We start from the raw sequence: 19,079 nt of genomic DNA, 5'->3' as shown, positions 1-19,079 counted from the left end.
GGGGAAACCGGGGCTGAAGACAGGAGAAGGCAGACGGATGCGGACCAAAGACTGAGGGTTGCGGAAAATAGGCTGTAACATTCGGGCCCTGAGGCTTAAAGAACCTGCTTGGAAAGAAACTGGCTGCTCCTGCTCACCAAGATCCACCCACCAAACCGAGCCTGGCAACCAGCAAAGGCCCCTGATGTGCCGCACGGACCAAGGTCAGTCCCGCTGCCACGCCTGACCGCTCCCCACCGCGGTTCCGCCCGGACTCTGGATCCCGCCAACAGCTCCCGTTCAGGCAGGAGCGGCGCGGCTGCTAGGCGACACCATTCCCCACCCAGCCAAGGACGGCACAGGGCCCCGGATGCGAGGGAAGCCTACATTTCACGACTTTGGGTGACGCTTTGCGTTTAGATTCTCCTGCAGCGTCCCTCGGACTCTCTGTTAAAGACGGGGAGAAAGCGAGGGATAAGGACTCCAAATCCCAGAGTGCAGTTCTGTCTGGAGTCTTTTGCATGCTGGGAACTGAAGTCTATGCGAAGTGGAGGTAGGCCGTTCCCGGCGTGCAATGCGGGAGGCTGCGACGGTACCGGGGTGGTGGGGGGACGACCCAGAGGCGGGAGGCGCAGTGGCTGAGGCGCGTCTGCGCCGGTGACCTGAATGAGGTAGACCATGACTGTGCCTTTGGTGGCGTTACCAGCTGGTCCGCTTTTCCTGGGATTTCTCTAAGCCATCTGCTGGTGGAACCGCTCCCAGGTGAGGTCGGGCTGTGGGTCAGCGACGGGGGAGGAGTTGAGGGGAGCGGTCCCGGCTTAATGAAGCTCGTGCTGTTGGCGCGGGAGGACTCGGTCCAGGTCTGAAGAGGGGAGAAAGACCCCCTTTTCTCGGGCGTTTGCACACGTTCCACGGGTGCTGCCCTCTGTAAGAAGAAAAAGAAAGTTTTCGTTCTTTCGCTAAAAGAACTAAATCGACTCCGTACAGCGGAGTGGGGCCGCACGGCCAAGATCGTGGTCTCGGGGTGAGTGAAGAATTGAGAAGAGGACATATTCTCTTCTGCCCGCCTTACCTGTAGCGCCGTAGCCTTCGCGGATTGGAGGACTTGAAGATCGAAGGACTGGTCTACAGTGGAGGTTCTAGAAAGGAGTGGTTAGAATTTGCCCAACCTACTGCTGGGGCCTCAGTACTCATCAGCCTAGATGCTGTCCCTTCCTTGGTTACCGAGGATGCCCTCCGATGAAAGCGTTTCTCGGGTGTTTTCAATTCTTTCGGTCAAGTTTTGTTCATCCCGCTGTGCTTAGACATTCATGAATTTGATACACTCCTAGACAACTTTGTTAAGACGCTGTCGACTTGAAATCTAAATGACAGTTTCAACTGCGAAACCAGTGCCGCCTCCTTTTTTTTTTTTTTTAAAGACTTTTTCTCACGTATAATTGATAGAAGTTTTCCTTCTGAAAATATGGTTTCTTTCCAAACCAAGTATTTGGGTAAAACAAAAAATAAAAGGTATTGATTTAGTGAGCTACGTTTTAAAGACATTCATCAGATGTGTAGGAATGATAATCTTGTTGTATCCTTTACTGAGATTATATGCCACATACCGTTCCTTATTTTTTTTAACCATGCTGACATTACAACCCCAGAACTTATTTGTCTTGTAAATCTTAAGTTGGTACCTTTTGACCAGTCTCTTCTTTGTTTCTGTGAATTTGGGGGGTGTTCTGGGTTTTTTTTTGTTTTTTAGATTGCCTGGGAGATACATATAGTACTTGTGTTTTTCTGTCTGGTACTTAGCATAATGCTCTCAAGATCCATCCAGGTTGTCCCAGATGGCAAGATTTCGTTCTTTTCATGGTTGAATCATCCATTGTATGTACCCACATTTTCTTTACTCATTTGTCAATGGCCACTTAAATTATTTCCATGTCTCGGCTACTGTAAATAGTTATGCAGTGGATGCGGGGGTGCAGATATCTCATGCACATAGTGATTTCGTTTTCTTCGGATATATACCCAGAGATAGAATTGCTGGATAATACGATAGTTCTGTTTTTAATTTTGAGTTATTTCTGTAACTGCTTTCCATAGTGACTACTTTAGTTTCCATTCCCACCAGCAGTGCACAAGAGTTCTCTTTTCTCCCGCGCCTCGCTAACCCTTGTTATCTCTTGTCTTTTCCATGACAGTAAACTGACAGGTGTGTGGTGATCCCTCCTGGTTCTGATTCACATTTCCCTGATCACTGATGTTGAGCACCTTCTCATGTAACTGTTGGCCATTTGTATGTCTTTGGAAGAAGTTCCTCTCTCTGTTTTTAAATCAAATTATTTCCTTTTTTGCTGTTGAGTTGTATGAGTTCCTTAAATATTTTGGATATTATCCCCTTATCAGATATATGATTTGCAGGTATTTTCTCCCTCCTATAGGTTGTCTTTTCATTTTGATGATCGTTTCCTTTGTTGGGCAGTTTCCTTTGTTGGGTTTCCTTTTTTAGTTTACATACTACCACTTGTTTATGTTTGCTTTTTGCCTTTGCTTTTGGTTCCAAATCCAGAAAGTCATTCTCAGCGAGCATGTGGCCTCTCCAGTTTTTCTAGCACCATTTATTAGACTCTCCTTTCTTCATTGTATATTCTTGGGATTTGGTCTGTTTTGTTCCATTAACCTGTGTGTTTTATGCAAATGCCATTCTCTTATGATTACTAAAACTTTGTCACTCTATCATTTAATCTTCATAACAGTCCAGTGAAGTGAGTGCCTATATCATCCTTATTTTCCAACCAAGTTGTAAAACTGAGGCTTGGAGAGGTTAAGTACTGTGCTAAAACTTAAATGGTGTGATTGAAAATGGATTTTTCAGGCTGGAGGACATTCTGTTTAATGCCATACTGCCTCTTCAGGCATGGTAAGAACCAACATCTGTGAAGTGCTTGTTCTTCAGCCTTGCTGTCTATAGTAAATATCATATTCTAATGATGAAATTTTGTTTACTTAGGAATTTGAATTACATATTTTTCATGTTCAGTTTTTAATTCATAATTTAGCAAGGGAAGGAAGACATGAGATCTAATTTCTCTATCACATGAGTCATATGCTAAAAACTTCATGTTTATTTTTGTCATAAGAATCTGTTTTTACTGCAGCACCTTGTTTTTCTTGGTTTTCCTTTGTTATAACTATCCTATATATTCATTTATTAGTTTTGTCTTGTCTGTATTGATCTTTACTGCCCTTTCTTCCCCTCACCCTGTTGTTCATATTTATATTCCCAGCAACTCAATGTACCTGGTATAATGATGAATTTTATTTTCATTTTTCAGAAGTGGAAATAGATTCAGAGAAGCTAAGTTATTTCCTAATAATTAATGAATCTCATTTGTAACCCAGATCTCAATTACAGTCCTAACTTAAATTTCAGTCTTTTTTACTTATTCTAACAGTATTTTTGACCTTTTACACTGTGCTAGTGTTGGTTCATAACCTCCTTGGGAGCTTCCCAGATAAAATCGGAAACTGGCTACTGAATGTGGAGGGCAGAGAGACCACTGGAGGGCAGAAATGGGAAGGCCACTCCAGCTTGGTAGGTGGCAGTTTCACTAAGCAAAGGCGTCTTGCCTAAGAGGCTTGTCTTTGACAGCCAGAAGAATAATGGATCCCTGTACCCACCACACAAATCTTAAAAGTTTATGTAGAAAGAGGCCTTAACTGGGTTTAGTCAAGGGTATCATGCAGTGTTCTGAACACCATATCATTATCTCAAGGCTATGTGGTTGCAGCAGCCTTGGGGAGCAGGAAAAGCAAACAGAACCACATTCCAAGGGGAGGGGATAAGGAGACTCAGATCACCTGGGTCCAGTTTATAGATCAACTGGCAGTCTTTTCAGTGACCTGCCCCAACAGCTATATGGGGGGGATACAACAGGACACAAGTTTGAGGTGGTCTAGATCCTAGTGCATTGTGGTAAGTTTGTACCTAACTGTGAATCAAGAAATTTAATCCAAGTTCTAGTTCAGTCACTATGTAATTTTGAGGAAAGTTGCCAAAACTCGCTATTACATTTCATCAGACTTTCTGCATCAGTCAGTTTTCACCAAGAGAAGAGATTTATGTGATAATTTTATAAGTGGACTTATTAAAGGAACACTTGCCTGGACCTGCCTTCTTTTCTTCTTCCTGGTTTTATGAGCAGTTTTATATGACCAAAATCATCTCACAAGAAAGGCTTCCCTTTTATAATTACTACTTTATTCCCTATATCAGGACACTTATTTTATTTAAATGTTACTTCCATTCCCTTTTTAGCTGCCTTATAGAGAAAATGAATGGTAACTTATTTTTCCAGCATCTGTAATAAAACATGGCCATGAGAAATTTAGTATCCACTGTGTGTAATAAATGTTTTGTTTTGTTTGTTCTCCTGGAGAGGATTCAGTGTGCAACAAGCAGATACTTGTCTTTTGACAGGAGACTGGAAAGATTAGGAGGAACAAGCGTGAATGCAGCCTTCACAAACTTTATGTGCTTTAAAAAAGTCATGAAATATAGATTATTCTTACTGAAGAAGATAACATCATGAAATTATTTTATGGAGAAAACTTTACTTTCCAGGGTAGATAGTCCCAGATTCATACAAAAGTTTCCTGCAGGTTTATTTTTTTCCACAATTATACTGTTGGATTTTTAGGAAAAGGGGTTCATGGTACAGTTTTGCTGAAGAAAGTATATTGTTTTGTATCTCTATGTTGTAGCCCTTAAGTGGTCTTCCATTGCATTTAGTTTGTTTGTGTGTATGTAGTGACATGCCATTGTTGTAAGTAAACACAAATCAGTCTCATTCACTCAGACTATGAGCCTGCGTTGAATATGTTTATGTGGCTAGAAAAAGTACTGGAATTTGCCTTAGTCTACTCATATTGCTTTGACAGAATACTCTGTACTAGGTGGTTTGTAAAAACAGGAATTTATTTCTCACAGTTCTAGAGACTACAGAGTACCAAGATCAAGGCATGAGCATTTTCAGTGTCTGATGACGGCCTACTTCCTGGCTCATGGGTAGTGTCTTTACTGTTTCCTCACACGGCAGTGTTCATAGCGCTCTAACAGAATACCCTATATTAGGTGTTTTATAAAAGGAGGAATTTATTTCTCATAGTTTTGGAGACTAGAAAGTACTAAGATCAAGGCATGAGCATTTTCAGTGTCTCATGAGGGCTCACTTCCTGGTTAATGGATAGTGTTTTTACTATTTCCTCACATGGCAGAAGGGACAAAAGATCTCTCTCACGCCTCTTTGGTAAGGGCACTAATCTCATTTGTGAAGACCCATCCTCATGACCTAATCACCTTTCAAAAGCCCCACCTTCAAATACCACATTGAACATTAGGATTTAACATGAATTTTAGGAGTACACAAACATATACTCTGTACCATTCCCACAGCTAACATTTAATACTGATGTGGTACATTGTTAGAGTAGTGGCCCCCAGTGAATCATGCCTCCCTCTATATATTCCTTTACGTAAACCTTTCTATTTCCCTTAACTTCTACCCTTACAAGTAGTTCTTTGGGGCAGAACCTAAAATGACTCCATAGCTGAGCTCATGACATCCATGAGAACTACTAGCTGTCATTCCCTTTCTCCCGTAATATGCTCCCTTGGAGATTCTTCAAAAATTCTACGATCTTAGCCCTTGTACTAACCTCTCCTTCAGTGACTATGGTTTAACCTTGCTTCATGGGGGAGGGGGGAGATACACACACACACACACACACACACACACGGATATATTTATATGCCTTAAGTAACGATGTGAGAAGAGTTTGTGCACTGGGATTTGCCCCCCTTCTCTCCTGAGCTCACCATTTAAGGAAGTTTAGGTTAGCCTACTAGAGGATATGACCATACATAGCAGAAACTAGCTTTCCAACCTAAGACCTCTACAATTTAGCAATTTTTATTTAAATTCTAATTAGTTAACATACAGTGCAATGTTGGTTTCAGGAGTAGAATTCAGTGATTCATCATTTACATACAATACCCAGTGTTCATCGTATCAAGAGCCTTCTTTAATACCCACAACCCAATCTAGTCTATGCGATAACCACCTCCCTCCATCACCTCTCAGATCTAAGAGTCTCTTATGGTTTTTCCCTCTCTCTCTTTTTCCCCCTTCTCATATGTTCATTTGTTTTGTTTCTTAAGTTCTGTGTAGGGGTGAGATCATGCAGTATTTGTCTGTCTTTGACTGACTTATTTTATTTTACTTCATATAATACACTTTACCTCCATACACATGGTTGCAAATGGCAAGATTTCATTCTTTTTGAAGGGTTTTTATCCCCCTTTATTTGTCTTTTCTTTTGTTAATGTGGTGTATCACCTCTATTGATTTGTGAATATTGAACCATTCCTGCAGCTCAGGAATAAATCCCATGCAATTGTGAATAATTCTTTTAACATACTGTTGAGTTCAGTTTGCTGGTATCTTGTAGAGAATTTTTGCATCCATGATCATCAGAGATATTGGCCCGTAATTCTCCTTTTTAGTGGAGACCCCCTACACTTTAGATTTCCTGCTTTAATCAAGCAAGATAACTATAAGCAATAGGGATCCCAGGCACAACCAGCAACAGTAATATATATGTATAGTTACATATTTTTATATGTATATATATACCTACATATACTTGTGTATATATATCAAATAAAGATATTTATATCAAGGAATGGACTTAAAAAATTATGGGGCTGGTAAATTCAGAATTTGTAGAGTTTGTAGATGTAGAGTGGGCTGGAAAAGTGGGAACTCTCCAGCAAGATCTGATGCTGCACTCTTGAGGTAGAAATTCTTTTTAGGGAAACTTCAGTATTGCTCTGAAGGTAATTCAACTGATTAGATGAGGTCCATCCACATTATGGAATATAATCTTTATTTAAAGTCATTGGATTGTAAACATTAACCACATCTACAAAATACTTTCATACCAACACCTTGATTAGTATTTGATACTACTCTCGCCTAGCCAAGTTGACACATAAAACTAACCATAACAGTACTCATCATGAATAGTAAGCATTTTATAATGCCATTTACTTGATGAATAGCATTTCACTGGTAAACCCACGTGATGCTCCTTAAACCCCTCACCCATACCAATTTTGTAGAATTTTAAAGATAACCCAAGTGAGTTTAATGATGAAACAAAGGGACTGAGCTAGTTCTAGTGCATGCTTGTGAACTCAGTTGTGGAATCATCTGAGATTCTGCCCCCAAAGCCACCGGTGGGAGTAGAGGATGGAAGTAGGGGTCATGATTGCAAATAGATCTCAGTGAATCAAAGCTGGATATCATGTTTCCAAGGAGGGACTAAGGGTCTTCATTCTAATGAAGGAAGTTGAAATAGAAATGAAAGGAACTTGAGGTGATGATTCCCAGTAGTATGGGGTTTTGTACCATACATGTCAAGTAAGCATTTTTGTTTTCCTTTCTTTCACCATTTTGCTCTAATGTTGTAGTGTTCAAAAACTATGTTTAACAAGAATATAAGGTACTCTCATATCTAAAGAAGGAAGAGTAGAACCCCATTCTATGACAGGAGGCTTCTTATTTGCAGTGATCCAGAGCTTGGAGCAGAGGACAATCCCCAAAGTTAAATCAAGTTGAGAGTTTTGATTATTATGTTGGAATTGAGTGTTTCAGTTACTGAATGAACTGCATTGCAACTTAATGTGACTGTATAACTCTTCATTAACTATTTAGAAATCCTGGGAACTAAGTTTCTTAAAGTTGCATTTTATAACCTTAGGCTTTTTTAAACCTTTAAATTCAACCTAAAAAAAACCCTTATTTTATAAACTTACCCTTTTTCTCTATAACAACTCAAATTGAAAGGACTAAGTGCCTTAGTCAGTTTGTTTCAAAGTTGGTCAGGGCATCTGGGTGGCACAGTCAGTTAGGCATCCAAGTCTTGGTTTCCACTCAGGTTGTGATCTCAGGGTTATGGGATCAAGCCTGATGTGGAGTCTGCTTGGGATTCTCTCCCCACTGTACCCCTCTGCCTCCCCACCCCCTACACGTGCACACTTGCTCTCTTTCTCTAAAATAAACAAATATGTCTTTTAAAAAAACTTGTTTAAATTCCCTTAATTTAAAATTGTATTTATAGGGACACCTGAGTGGCTCAGTCGCTTAAGCATCTACCTTCAGCCAAGGTTATGATTCTGGAGTCCCAGGGATTGAGTTCCATTTGGGCTCCCTGCTCAGTGGGAATTCTGCTTCTTACTCTCCCCCAGTCCCCTTCCCTGCCCCCTGCTCATGCTCTCTTTCTCTTCAATAGGGGATAAAATCTTTAAAAAATTATATTTACAATTTGAATGTATTCATTTGTATTCAAGGACTTCAGATATCTGACTTAAAAAGCGAAACTTTCTCAATACTTAAAACAATTTGTATAAACTAGTAAATTAAGCTTAAAACTATAGCAACTCCCAAGTCCTTACAAAATTCCAATAATATTTGTAAACTTGGCTAAATTATTATACTTTTCAACTAAAAAGTCTAAATCAACAAACTGCATGATTTATAATTTAATATATGTTATATGTTATTGTATCATATAAAATTGTACTTTATGGTTTTGAAGCTCATATACCAAGAGTCTACGGTGTATGTTGAGTCTCTTAAACATGATTAGTACTGTAATGATCATATGTATATTGTTCCCCAATATAACTTTGAAGTAGTAGAGGTTTAATTTACTCTTTCTCTTCTACTAATTTTAATTTTTCCTGTGGTGAGAACACTTAAGCAAACAGTTTGACAAACAGCAGTTCAGGGTAAGAATCCCAAATGTTCCCAGATCAGGGTCCTGAGATTTTATGTGGGAGAGAGATTTGTGACCCATACACAGGACTTGATTTTCACCTGCCTAGTGGTGGATGTCCTGAATTGTTTTGTTTTTCTAAATTACAGTCACACACACACACAATGGGAGAATGAAATGGTTTTTACACATTAGGTGCTCTGTTTATATCTTCCTAAGAGTATTGCTCAAGAACCTTCTGACCTGTTCCAGTGCTGGCTAGTGGACCTGCTTACATGGTTCTCATTCTGGGTATTTCTTTTGTTGCTGTCTTGCATTGGATCCCCTGTTTCCTGATTTCCCTCCCTTTCTGTTTCTTGGTATATTCCCTCATTTATTGGAATATGTCTTCTGTTAGTTTCCTGAGAAGAGGAGACACCAGAGATAAGGTTTTTGAGAACTTGAATATCTTAAGATTTTGTTCTGGAAATTTGTGTTTATTAATATCAAATTTTAGGTTAGAAATTATTATCCCTCAGAAATTTGAAGCATTACTCCTTTTTTTTCTGGCTATCTCCACCCCCCCCCCCCCCCAACCCCCAGCTTCCAGTGTTAGTGGGAAAAAAAAGAGATTTGTTTGAATTCCTAATCTTTGCTATGAAACCTGCTTTCTTCTTTTCTGGAAGCTTTTAGAGGCCTCTTTTTTGTTTGTTTCCAGGGTTGTAAAATTTTATAAGATTCTGAGCCTAGTTGGTAGAAGATAACTGGAGAGTCTCAAAATACAGACTTTTAGTTAACCTTCATTTTCAGTTTGCTACCTTTGTTTTCACTTGTATCTTCTTTATCAGACACACTGTGTCCATTTTGGAGAAGAAGTCTCTAGTCTTCTGCCATGCTACAGGAGAAAAGGTTACTTGCCTATACCCAATGCCAGAGGAGTCTAAATTTTAACAAATTCATCTGTTCCTTTTTCTTGAGATTCTTGTCACCAGTTTTGAGATTGTTGCTGGCAGTGATGCAAAAAAACTTTTTAGCTTTACCCCTTAAGCTTAAGATGCACTTTCCTGAGCTCTGTTGAATCACCACTAAACTTTTGTTTTTGGAGCTTCCAAAATCCAATGGTCTTTATCCTTGAGAATTTATTTATTTTCATTTTTATTTATTTATTTTATTATCTTTTTGCTTTTTGCTTTTTATTCCTTGATTGTCATTTTAGTCTGTGATTGAGAAGAAGTGAGGCAAATGCCTATTCAGTATCTCCAATCTTTAAACAACTGCCACTAATTTTTTCTGGGATAAGGTGCAGGTTCATATTCTTTAGAGATGATAAATCAGTTCTGGATTCAGTTAAACTCTTAGATCATTTTTCTCTTACTATAATCTATTTCTTCAAAAGGTACAGCTTACTTCCTTTTGTAATTTCTAAGATTGGATTTTGCATTTCTTTTAAGTATTATATTCTAAGGTTTTCCTATCTGATTCTGAACATACTTTAATACTTTCTTATAGGCTTTTGTGTGTCTGTATCCTTATATAAGTCTTTCACCTGATTTTAAGTCTCTCTGCCGTCCCTACTGTATTCTTCTTTCATCTAGCAAGAACTCCTATAGATACATATCAGGTCTTAGATCTTCTGGCTCTTTAATTAGTTTCTTCTTGCTGCTGTAATAGATTACCACAAATAAAGTGACTTAACACAAATTTATTATTTTATAATTATGTAGGTGCAAAATAGGTTTCCCTAGACTAAAATTGGGAGTCAGTAGGCTGTGGTCACTTTAGAGGCTCTAATGAAGAATGTGTTCCTTTGGTTTTTCCAGCTTTTGGAGGCCACCATCGTTCCCTGCCTTGTGGTCCCAGCCTGCCATCACATCACTCCCATCTCCCCTTTCCTGACTCTCCTGCCTCCCTCTTTAACTTCTAAGGTCTCTTGTCATTGAATTGGCCCACCCAGATAATAAAGATATAATCCCCTCATCTCAAAACCCTCAATTTATTTTTTAATAGATTTTTTATAAAGATTTTATTTATTTATTTGTCAGAGAGAGAGAGGAGCGAGAGTGAGCACAAGCAGACAGAGTGGCAGGCAGAGGCAGAGGGAGAAGCCGGCTCCCTGCCCATCAAGGAGCCCGTTGTGGTACTCTATCGGAGGATGCTGGGATCATGACCTGAGCCAAAGGCAGCTACTTAACCAACTGAGCCACCCAGGTGTCCCTCAAAACCCTCAATTTAATCACATGTTGTAATGTCTCTTTTGCCATGTAAAGTAACATTATCACAGATTCAGGGGATTTGGTTATGAATGGTTTTGGTGGGCCACAGTTCTGCCTTCCACAGATAATACTAAAATGATACTAATGACACTACTCAAGCTGGAAAAGTGTATCATTGGCTTGGTTTTCCCAAGAGTATCCTCCAATCTTATTTGTTTTTTTTTTTTTTTTAAGATTTTATTTATTTATTTGACAGAGAGAAATCACAAGTAGATGGAGAGGCAGGCAGAGAGAGGAGGAAGCAGGCTCCCTGCTGAGCAGAGAGCCCGATGCGGGACTCGATCCCTGAGATCATGACCTGAGCCGAAGGCAGCGGCTTAACCCACTGAGCCACCCAGGCGCCCCCTCCAATCTTATTTGTATTATACGGCTCATTCTTCAGTATTGTCCAGTTAACACAGCTTCTTTTACTCTAAACCATTCTCTTAAATTCTTTCTAAAGCAGTGACTTAATTATGAATTGTCATATATGAAGCCTGTTCTCTAGATTAAAATCATTTGTTGTAATGAGAAATACACTGATTTAGATCTGGGTTTTAAGCTCATTGTTAAGCAGATAACATACATCAATCAAATAAATCAGTGTGAAAAAATAGGGAGACTATAGTTAAATGGCTAGTATACAGTTAGCTTAGGCTTAAAATGCCTTTAAACACATTTAAGATATATTTAAAAGGCTCGAACCAAATTAAACAGGGCTGCAGACTCACAGTTTGGATGCCTAATTTAGTTAATAGTTGATCTTCAGGTATATAAGGTACTAAAATATAAGCTTCATCTACATTTCAGAAAATCTATGTTCAGTATCTTTTTTTTTTTTTTCTAACAAAAATTTATTTACTGGAGTATACCATACTCGGTTTTTTGTTTTGTTTTGTTTTGTTTTTAAAGATTTTATTTATTTATTTGACAGACAGAGATCACAAGTAGGCAGAGAAGCAGGCAGAGAGAGGGGAGGAAGCAGGCTCCCCCCTGAGCAGAGAGCCCAACTCGGTAATCCATCCCAGGACCCTGGGATCATGACCTGAACCAAAGGCAGAAGATGTTAAAGCTTCTTGGCTCAGTGGGTTAACCACTGAGCCACCCAGGCACCCCCCATACTAGGTTTTTAAAGTGTGTGCGTGTGTGTATGTGTGTATATATATATATATGTGTGTGTGTGTGTGTGTGTTTCCCTGAGTAACCTGACCTGTGACAATTGATAAGGAGTCACTGTCTTGTTAGCTGAAGAGGTAAGTCCAGAGATTAAATGGTGTGATAAAATTTCTAATAGAAATATGAAATACATGAAGGAGCAATTTTGTTTTAAGTTAGGAATTTGGAGAGGTGGTTAGCTAATGCTTTTCAGAGGTGGATGAAATTTGAGCTGAGCTTTGAAGAATTCTCTGGGAGAATTAACATTCACTATTTTACTTATCTTTTGATGAAAATTTTATTTAGATGAAGAAACAATGATGCTTATTTCATCTTATCTTCATGATTTTTCCCCCCCCAGATTTTGTCCACAAGTGCTTGTGGAAAAGATGGCTGATATTAACCTCAAAGAAATAACTTTAATAGTAGGTGTGGTTACTGCCTGCTATTGGAACAGCCTCTTTTGTGGTTTTGTTTTTGATGATGTTTCAGCAATACTGGATAATAAAGACCTGCATCCATCTACACCTTTAAAAACTTTATTTCAGAATGACTTCTGGGGAACTCCTATGTCTGAGGTAAGTAGTTATTTATCGCTTATATGCATCTTATATTTTAAAATATTCTAAGTTTATTACTCCTGATTTCTTTTATCAACATTGTTATCATAGTATTTATGAATTTGTTTCCCTAAAATGTATATGTTAGATAGGAAGTAGAAGATGTGATTTTCTTCTTCTTTTTTTTTTTTTTAAAGATTTTATTTTTTATTTATTTGACAGAGAGTTCACAAGTAGGCAGAGTGGTAGGCAGAGAGAAGGGGAAGCAGGCTCCCCGCTGAGCAGAGAGCCCCATGTGGGGCTCAATCCCTGGACCCTGGGATCATGACCTGAGCCAAAGGCAGAGGCTTTAACCCACTGAGCCACCCAGGCGCCCCAGTGTGATTGTCTTCTTTAAAGCAGTACATGATTCTTTCCTTGGTTGTGTACCTTGGTTTAATCTTTTTAAAAACAACATACGTGTGTGAAAACCAAATGTGTTAGGATAGTAATAAGTGTAAACAAATCTATTTCTTGCTAATTTTTTTTTCATCAATCAGGCAAAAGAGATGACCACTTATATGTTTAACCATCTAAAAATATGTGACTTCAGTATAAACAGATTAGACTTTAAAGGTAAAGATACTGAGTTTTTTTCTGCAGAAAATTTTAAATTTGTGTCATATCTGTTACCTAATAGTTATTTTAATTTTATATTGAGAATCCAATAGTTTAGTTCATTTTTTTATGAAGATATATTTATTTTGTTAGTATTTTATCTTGAAGGTCACTATTAAACTTTTGGGAATTAAACTTTTGTCATTTTGGGATCCCATAGATTGGATCCTCCTGTTATATTACATAATAGTTATATGAAATTAGTTATATGAATTAGTTATATGAAATAGTTATATGAAATTGCTTTTAGATGGCAAGATGTATGAAAAATATGATCTATAAAAGAATAATACCTCGAGGATAAATAAATGAATTAATTTATAGTACCTGGTGCATAGTTGAACTGTAACATACAACAGTCTTTCATAGTTTGTCAGTTGTCATTCATGGTCCCTTTTCACATTCTTTAAATATGGAAGCTTCTCAAGAATGGGAACAAAGTCTGTCATTCCTCTAGTCACAAGCACCTAAGTATTTTTCCTTGTTAAATAAGCAGACTTTATTTTCTTGTAACCTTCCTCTTCTCACCCAATTCTAGCCTTTAAAAGAAATGAATATTTGATAATGAGAAAAAAATATGATTCTGTATTATATGATACATTATGTTCTAGGCAGTTTCTTTCCTTCTACCCTTGCATTTTTTTTTCTAGTGAGCCTTAGAAAAATGTGTCCATTTCCCCAACTTAAGCTAGTATCTGTAGTGATTTTAATCATGACATTGAGATTTTAACTGAAAGATTAGCTGGCCAGGTTAAGGGTCTCATGAAAGTTATCATACCATGGTGTCAGTGGCTATGTTTTGTGACATCCTCAGCTTTACAGATTGAAAATTTGATTTTGTTCAGAGGACCTGTAAGTGGACAGATTAAGAAAAATACTCATAATAAAAACTCATAATAAAATACTCATAATAAATGAATGAACAAATTTGAATAACAGTATATGGTGGAGATTGTTGCTTACTCCTTTTTTAGGAGGGGCATATTCTCTTTCTGTAGGGAAATGTGCCATTACTCTTTTTTTTTTTTTAAAGATTTTATTTATTTATTTGACAGAGAGAGGGAACACAGGGAGAATGGGAGAAGGAGATGCAGACTTCCCACTGAACAAGGAGCCCATTGCAGGGCTCCCTGGGATCATGACCAGACCCAAAGGCAGAACTTAACAACTGAGCCATCCAGGCATGCCCCAAGGAAGAATTATTCTGAGTAGTATTTAGGTATTACAGGTTTTCTTGACCAGCCTGGAATTAGCACATTCAGAGATTTAATGGTTGGTATCATCAAGTAATGATACCCTGGAAGCCTATCTCTGAGTGCCCAAACCTTCATAAGGATTTTTGTACCAGTGTAGATCTTAAAGACACCTTTTGGACTTTGGACATACTCATGAGCTGTACGAATACTGGCATATTAGGGATCTTTGGAGTCCTCTGGGCCTCTTAGTGTTTAGATTATCTCTTTAGTAAACCCATTCTTGGATAAGTAATACTCTTGTTTTTGAATGGTTCATTGGATTATAAGTCTTGCTACAAATTAGAATCTGCCTGGGGCTCTTAAAAAGTATTACTAAGGCTCTGCTCAAATTTGTTACAGTTATCTCAGAATGGGATGTGGACATCAGTGTTATTTTTGTGTGTGTTTGCTTTTTTATTTTTCTTGTGGGATTTGAGGGGTAGGGAGGAGTAAAGGATTAGACTTTTTCTGTTTATCCAAATAATTCTCTGGCGCAGCCAGGGTTGAGAACCACTTAGCTATAATGAGACATCTCTTCCAGCATTTGGCTTATGATTTATCTTTGTTAAGGTAAATTTTGCAAATATCCCATTTCACTTTGTTTTACCATCACTAGATGGAGATTCACATTAATAGGAGACTATTAGCCTATTCATTATATTTACGCTTATGTTTCTATTGCCACCTAATACTATGAGTAATTAAGTTTTTTCTTTAATATACCTGAATTTAATAATGAATTATATTGTTTTGTTTGTAACAGAACTAGCTATTTTACTATATTTTCACAGAGTAGTCTACTGTTGTATACTACACTGATGACTTTTTATCACAAAGGAGGCTTAGATTACAAATGTATTGTGTGAATAATTAATTATGTTAATAATTTAATTTTTAATTGGCCATTAGCTGTGATTGTACATCTAATTTACCTAACAAAACATTTTTGCATATTGCAATTAAAAATAACCTGTTCCCTGCACTTTTGGACTTCATCCTTTTGACTGGCAAATATGTCCCACTGGAACTTTGGTAACCTTTCAGGCACTCAAAAGGTTTCTAGGCCTTTTTTTACTTTTATATACACATCATGGCAGCTCAGTATAATGCCTTAAAAAAATTTTTGTATAGCTTAGCTAAATCAAATGATGTACAAAAATTAAACAGCAAAGAGCATTCTATTTAATATCACTCATGGTGTTTATAGTCCATACAGAGATACTAAAATGTTCCTGTCTTCAAATTGAGAAATGTTTGTTCCTCATGGTTCCTAATGTTCCCTAGTAGGGATGAACAGGCTTAAGTCAACACTTGTAATATCAGAGTTAGAGCAAAATATGGTAAGGAGTATGAGAGCAAAGAAGGTGAGTGTGAATACCCTTACATAAAATTAAAAAAAAAATAATAACTAGGCTATTTTATGTGTTTTTGTCCTGTGTATTTTATTCTTAAATCTGGTTTGATTTTTATCTTACGGTAAAAATATTTCTGGTTAAATGAAACTTCTAACCGGTAAAGAAATTCAGCAGCTTCACCTAAAATTTGATTTATTGCCAGGAATACTACCATAACAAAGGTATCTATTCTGTTATTCTAAGAAAGTTTTTGTTCTTGTGTTATTATATATGTAGTATTTGGGGATTTTTTTGGTTTAATATATTCAGGCTTACATATTATGAAGGTATTTTTCATTAAACAATTAGATAGTACTTTTCTGAGTCTTCACTATTAAAACTGACCTGGTAAACATTTTGTTCTTTTATTTCCTTTTGAGAATCTGGGCAGCAGTTACATAAATGCTTGTATTAGTAATAGATTGGAAAGGAGGTTTTGGAGAGAATCCTGTGTTCTAATTTGATCAATGCTACTATTGTCTTGCTTTATTTTTGTTTAAATTTTTTGTATTGAAGAGGAATTAATAGTCATATGTTCTTCCTCTACTGTTAATGGGATGGGATATTTGCAAAAGGAGGAAATTGCCTTTGTTTTGGGACTAAGGAAATAGGAAAACACATAAAACTATCTTTTAGGTTTGTGTTATTCTTGGGACATTTCTTTACTTTATTGCTATATCTCAGCCAAAAGTAGATTGTTTTAATAGTAAATGCAAGTATTAGTTTATGTGCCGTGAAGGACCATCCTACTTTAATGATGATTGTTTTTTTTTTTTCCTTTTAGGAAAGAAGCCACAAGTCTTACCGTCCCTTAACAGTGTTGACATTTCGCTTAAATTATCTGTTTAGTGAACTGAAACCAATGTCATATCATCTCCTAAATATGATTTTTCATGCTGTGGTTAGTGTGATATTTCTTAAAGTCTGCAAACTTTTTCTGGACAACAGGAGTAGTATGATTGCTTCTTTACTTTTTGCAGTGCACCCAATACACACAGAAGCAGTAAGTAAAACTGTCAATCAGTGTTGTTTTCTTCTTCTTTTTTTTTTTTTTAAACAAAGCTTACATAGTGACTATAATGGTACGTTTTTAAGAAAAAAATTTAACCATGGCCTTAATTAATTAAAATATTTGAAGATTTTTGAATTGGTATAAAAGTCTTAACTTTCTAGTGTAGAGTCTAACTTCCTACTACATAAAATTTTTTAATTAATTTATTTATTTTTAAGATTTTATTTATTTATTAGAAAGAGAGCACACAAGCAGGGGAGCCCACAGACAAAGGGAGAGGGGGAAGCAGGTTCCCACTGAGCAGAGAGCCCAATGTGGGGTTCGATCCCAGGACCCTGGAATCATGACCTGAGCTGAAGGCAGGCACTTACCTGACTAAACCACCCAGATGCCCCTAAAATTTTTAAATTTAAAACAAATTTTGAAACATAAACATTTGTTATTTAAGGACGTAAGATATAATTGCTCAAGATGAATAATGTGAAGTATAAATGAACATAGTCCTTTGCTAATTGTTTTTTTATGAATATAGATTTAAAATATTTGTCAACTTTGCAGTGTATTTCAAAGGACAGAAAATAATAAAACAAATTTAAGTAAAAGAAGGAAAATGTATGTAAATATACAGCAAAATATATGTAAACATTGTAACTGATGAAAATAATCAGTACTTTCATGTTGTCTGATGCCACATGTTTTAAAATTGTGAACTGTCTTTGCTGTACCAGTATGTCTGTCAGCCCTTACCTACCAAGACATATTACAGCTTTTTCTTGATAATCTTGTAACCCCAAAATTGCCTCTCATCAGAGCAAAAAGGACTGTTTATTGCTTTGTTATAGGCTTTCAGTTGTAAGCAAAAGTATGTTTAACCTCTGTTGTACTTGAATGGGTCTGTGTGTATTGGAAGGGATTTGTGTATCTCTCTCACTGTCTTGAAACTTTTTATGTCTAGTTGAATGAACATTTTTCCATGCATTTACAAAAATGATAGGTGTTTTTTTTTGTTTTTTTTTTTTTTAAAGATTTTATTTATTTATTTGTCAGAGAGAGAGCAAGTGAGAGCAAGCACAGGCAGACAGAGTGGAAGGCAGAGTCAGAGGGAGAAGCAGGATCCCTGCGGAGCAAGGAGCCCAATGTGGGACTCGATCCCAGGACGCTGGGATCATGACCTGAGCGGAAGGCAGCTGCTTAACCAACTGAGCCACCCAGGCGTCCCATGATAGGTGGTTTTAAATTCTACAGTGAGTTCAGAATAAAGGAAAGGGTTTGAGCGGTTTTATATTTAAAATTTTAGAATTAAAAAAAGGACTTTTATTTATTTGAGAAACAGAACACAAGCAGCCAGAGGGCAGGGGGAGAGGGAGCAGGGAGCCCTGTGTGGGTCTTGATCCCCAAGACCCTGAGATCATGACCTGAACTGGAGTCAGACTCTTAACTGGCTGAGCCACCCAGTAACCCCAAAAAAGAACTTATTTAAAGTTTATTGTCTTGAGTTTACACATTTATTATGAGATAGAACTTACTGAATTTATGAGTATTTTTATATTTTAAGAATACTTGTATTTTAAGAAAATATGTAAGGTCTTAAGGTTTTTTTTTTAATTAAGAACTATTCTAGATGCTATACTAATATTTAAGATGTTTCTGTTGAGGGAAGCTGGGTAAATAGTACGCAGGACTTCTCTGTATCTATTTTTGTAACTTCCTGTGAGTCTATAATTATTTCAAAATAGTAATCAAAAAACTATTGTAGAGTCACTGGTAAATTTATTTTTATGGAAGTTATACAAATTCACCACATGAGGGCACTCAGAGAATGTCTAAGAAACTGGAATGTGTGCTTTAAAAATTACGGCAATTTTATTTTTATTTTATTTATTTATTTTTATTTTATTTATGCTGTTATTATATATGGTAGTTAAATTTTCTTTTTTTTTTTTTTTAAGATTTTATTTATTTATTTATTTGACAGAGATCACAAGTAGGCAGAGAGGCAGGCAGAGAGAGAGAGAGAGGAGGAA

The 19,079-nt window shown here is 37.1% G+C and overlaps 2 protein-coding genes across 9 annotated transcripts in view; one reads left to right on the top strand and one right to left on the bottom strand.

The window, feature by feature from the left end:
- Positions 1-419, bottom strand: part of CEP290 (centrosomal protein 290) — a 99,726-nt gene extending 99,307 nt beyond the window's left edge. For 5 of the 8 annotated variants that reach the window (XM_082738861.1, XM_082738854.1, XM_082738859.1 and 2 more), the window contains exon 1: positions 200-364. The gene's annotated coding sequence lies outside the window, so the exon portion shown is untranslated. The other 3 variants (XM_082738857.1, XM_082738855.1, XM_082738856.1) reach the window with 3 other exon arrangements.
- Positions 420-533: 114 nt separating this feature from the next.
- TMTC3 (transmembrane O-mannosyltransferase targeting cadherins 3) overlaps positions 534-19,079 on the top strand; it is a 61,159-nt gene continuing 42,613 nt past the window's right edge. The window contains exons 1-3 of the mRNA XM_082738862.1: positions 534-741; positions 12,559-12,775; positions 16,828-17,046. Coding sequence (XP_082594988.1) covers positions 12,587-12,775; positions 16,828-17,046 — 408 coding nt within the window. The 5' untranslated portion in view covers positions 534-741; positions 12,559-12,586. The remainder of the gene's footprint in view (positions 742-12,558; positions 12,776-16,827; positions 17,047-19,079) is intronic.

This window comes from Mustela nivalis (assembly GCF_964662115.1).
Source record: "Mustela nivalis genome assembly, chromosome: 7".
Classification (NCBI taxonomy): Eukaryota; Metazoa; Chordata; class Mammalia; order Carnivora; family Mustelidae; genus Mustela; species Mustela nivalis.
This window is presented reverse-complemented; position numbering and strand designations above follow the sequence as displayed.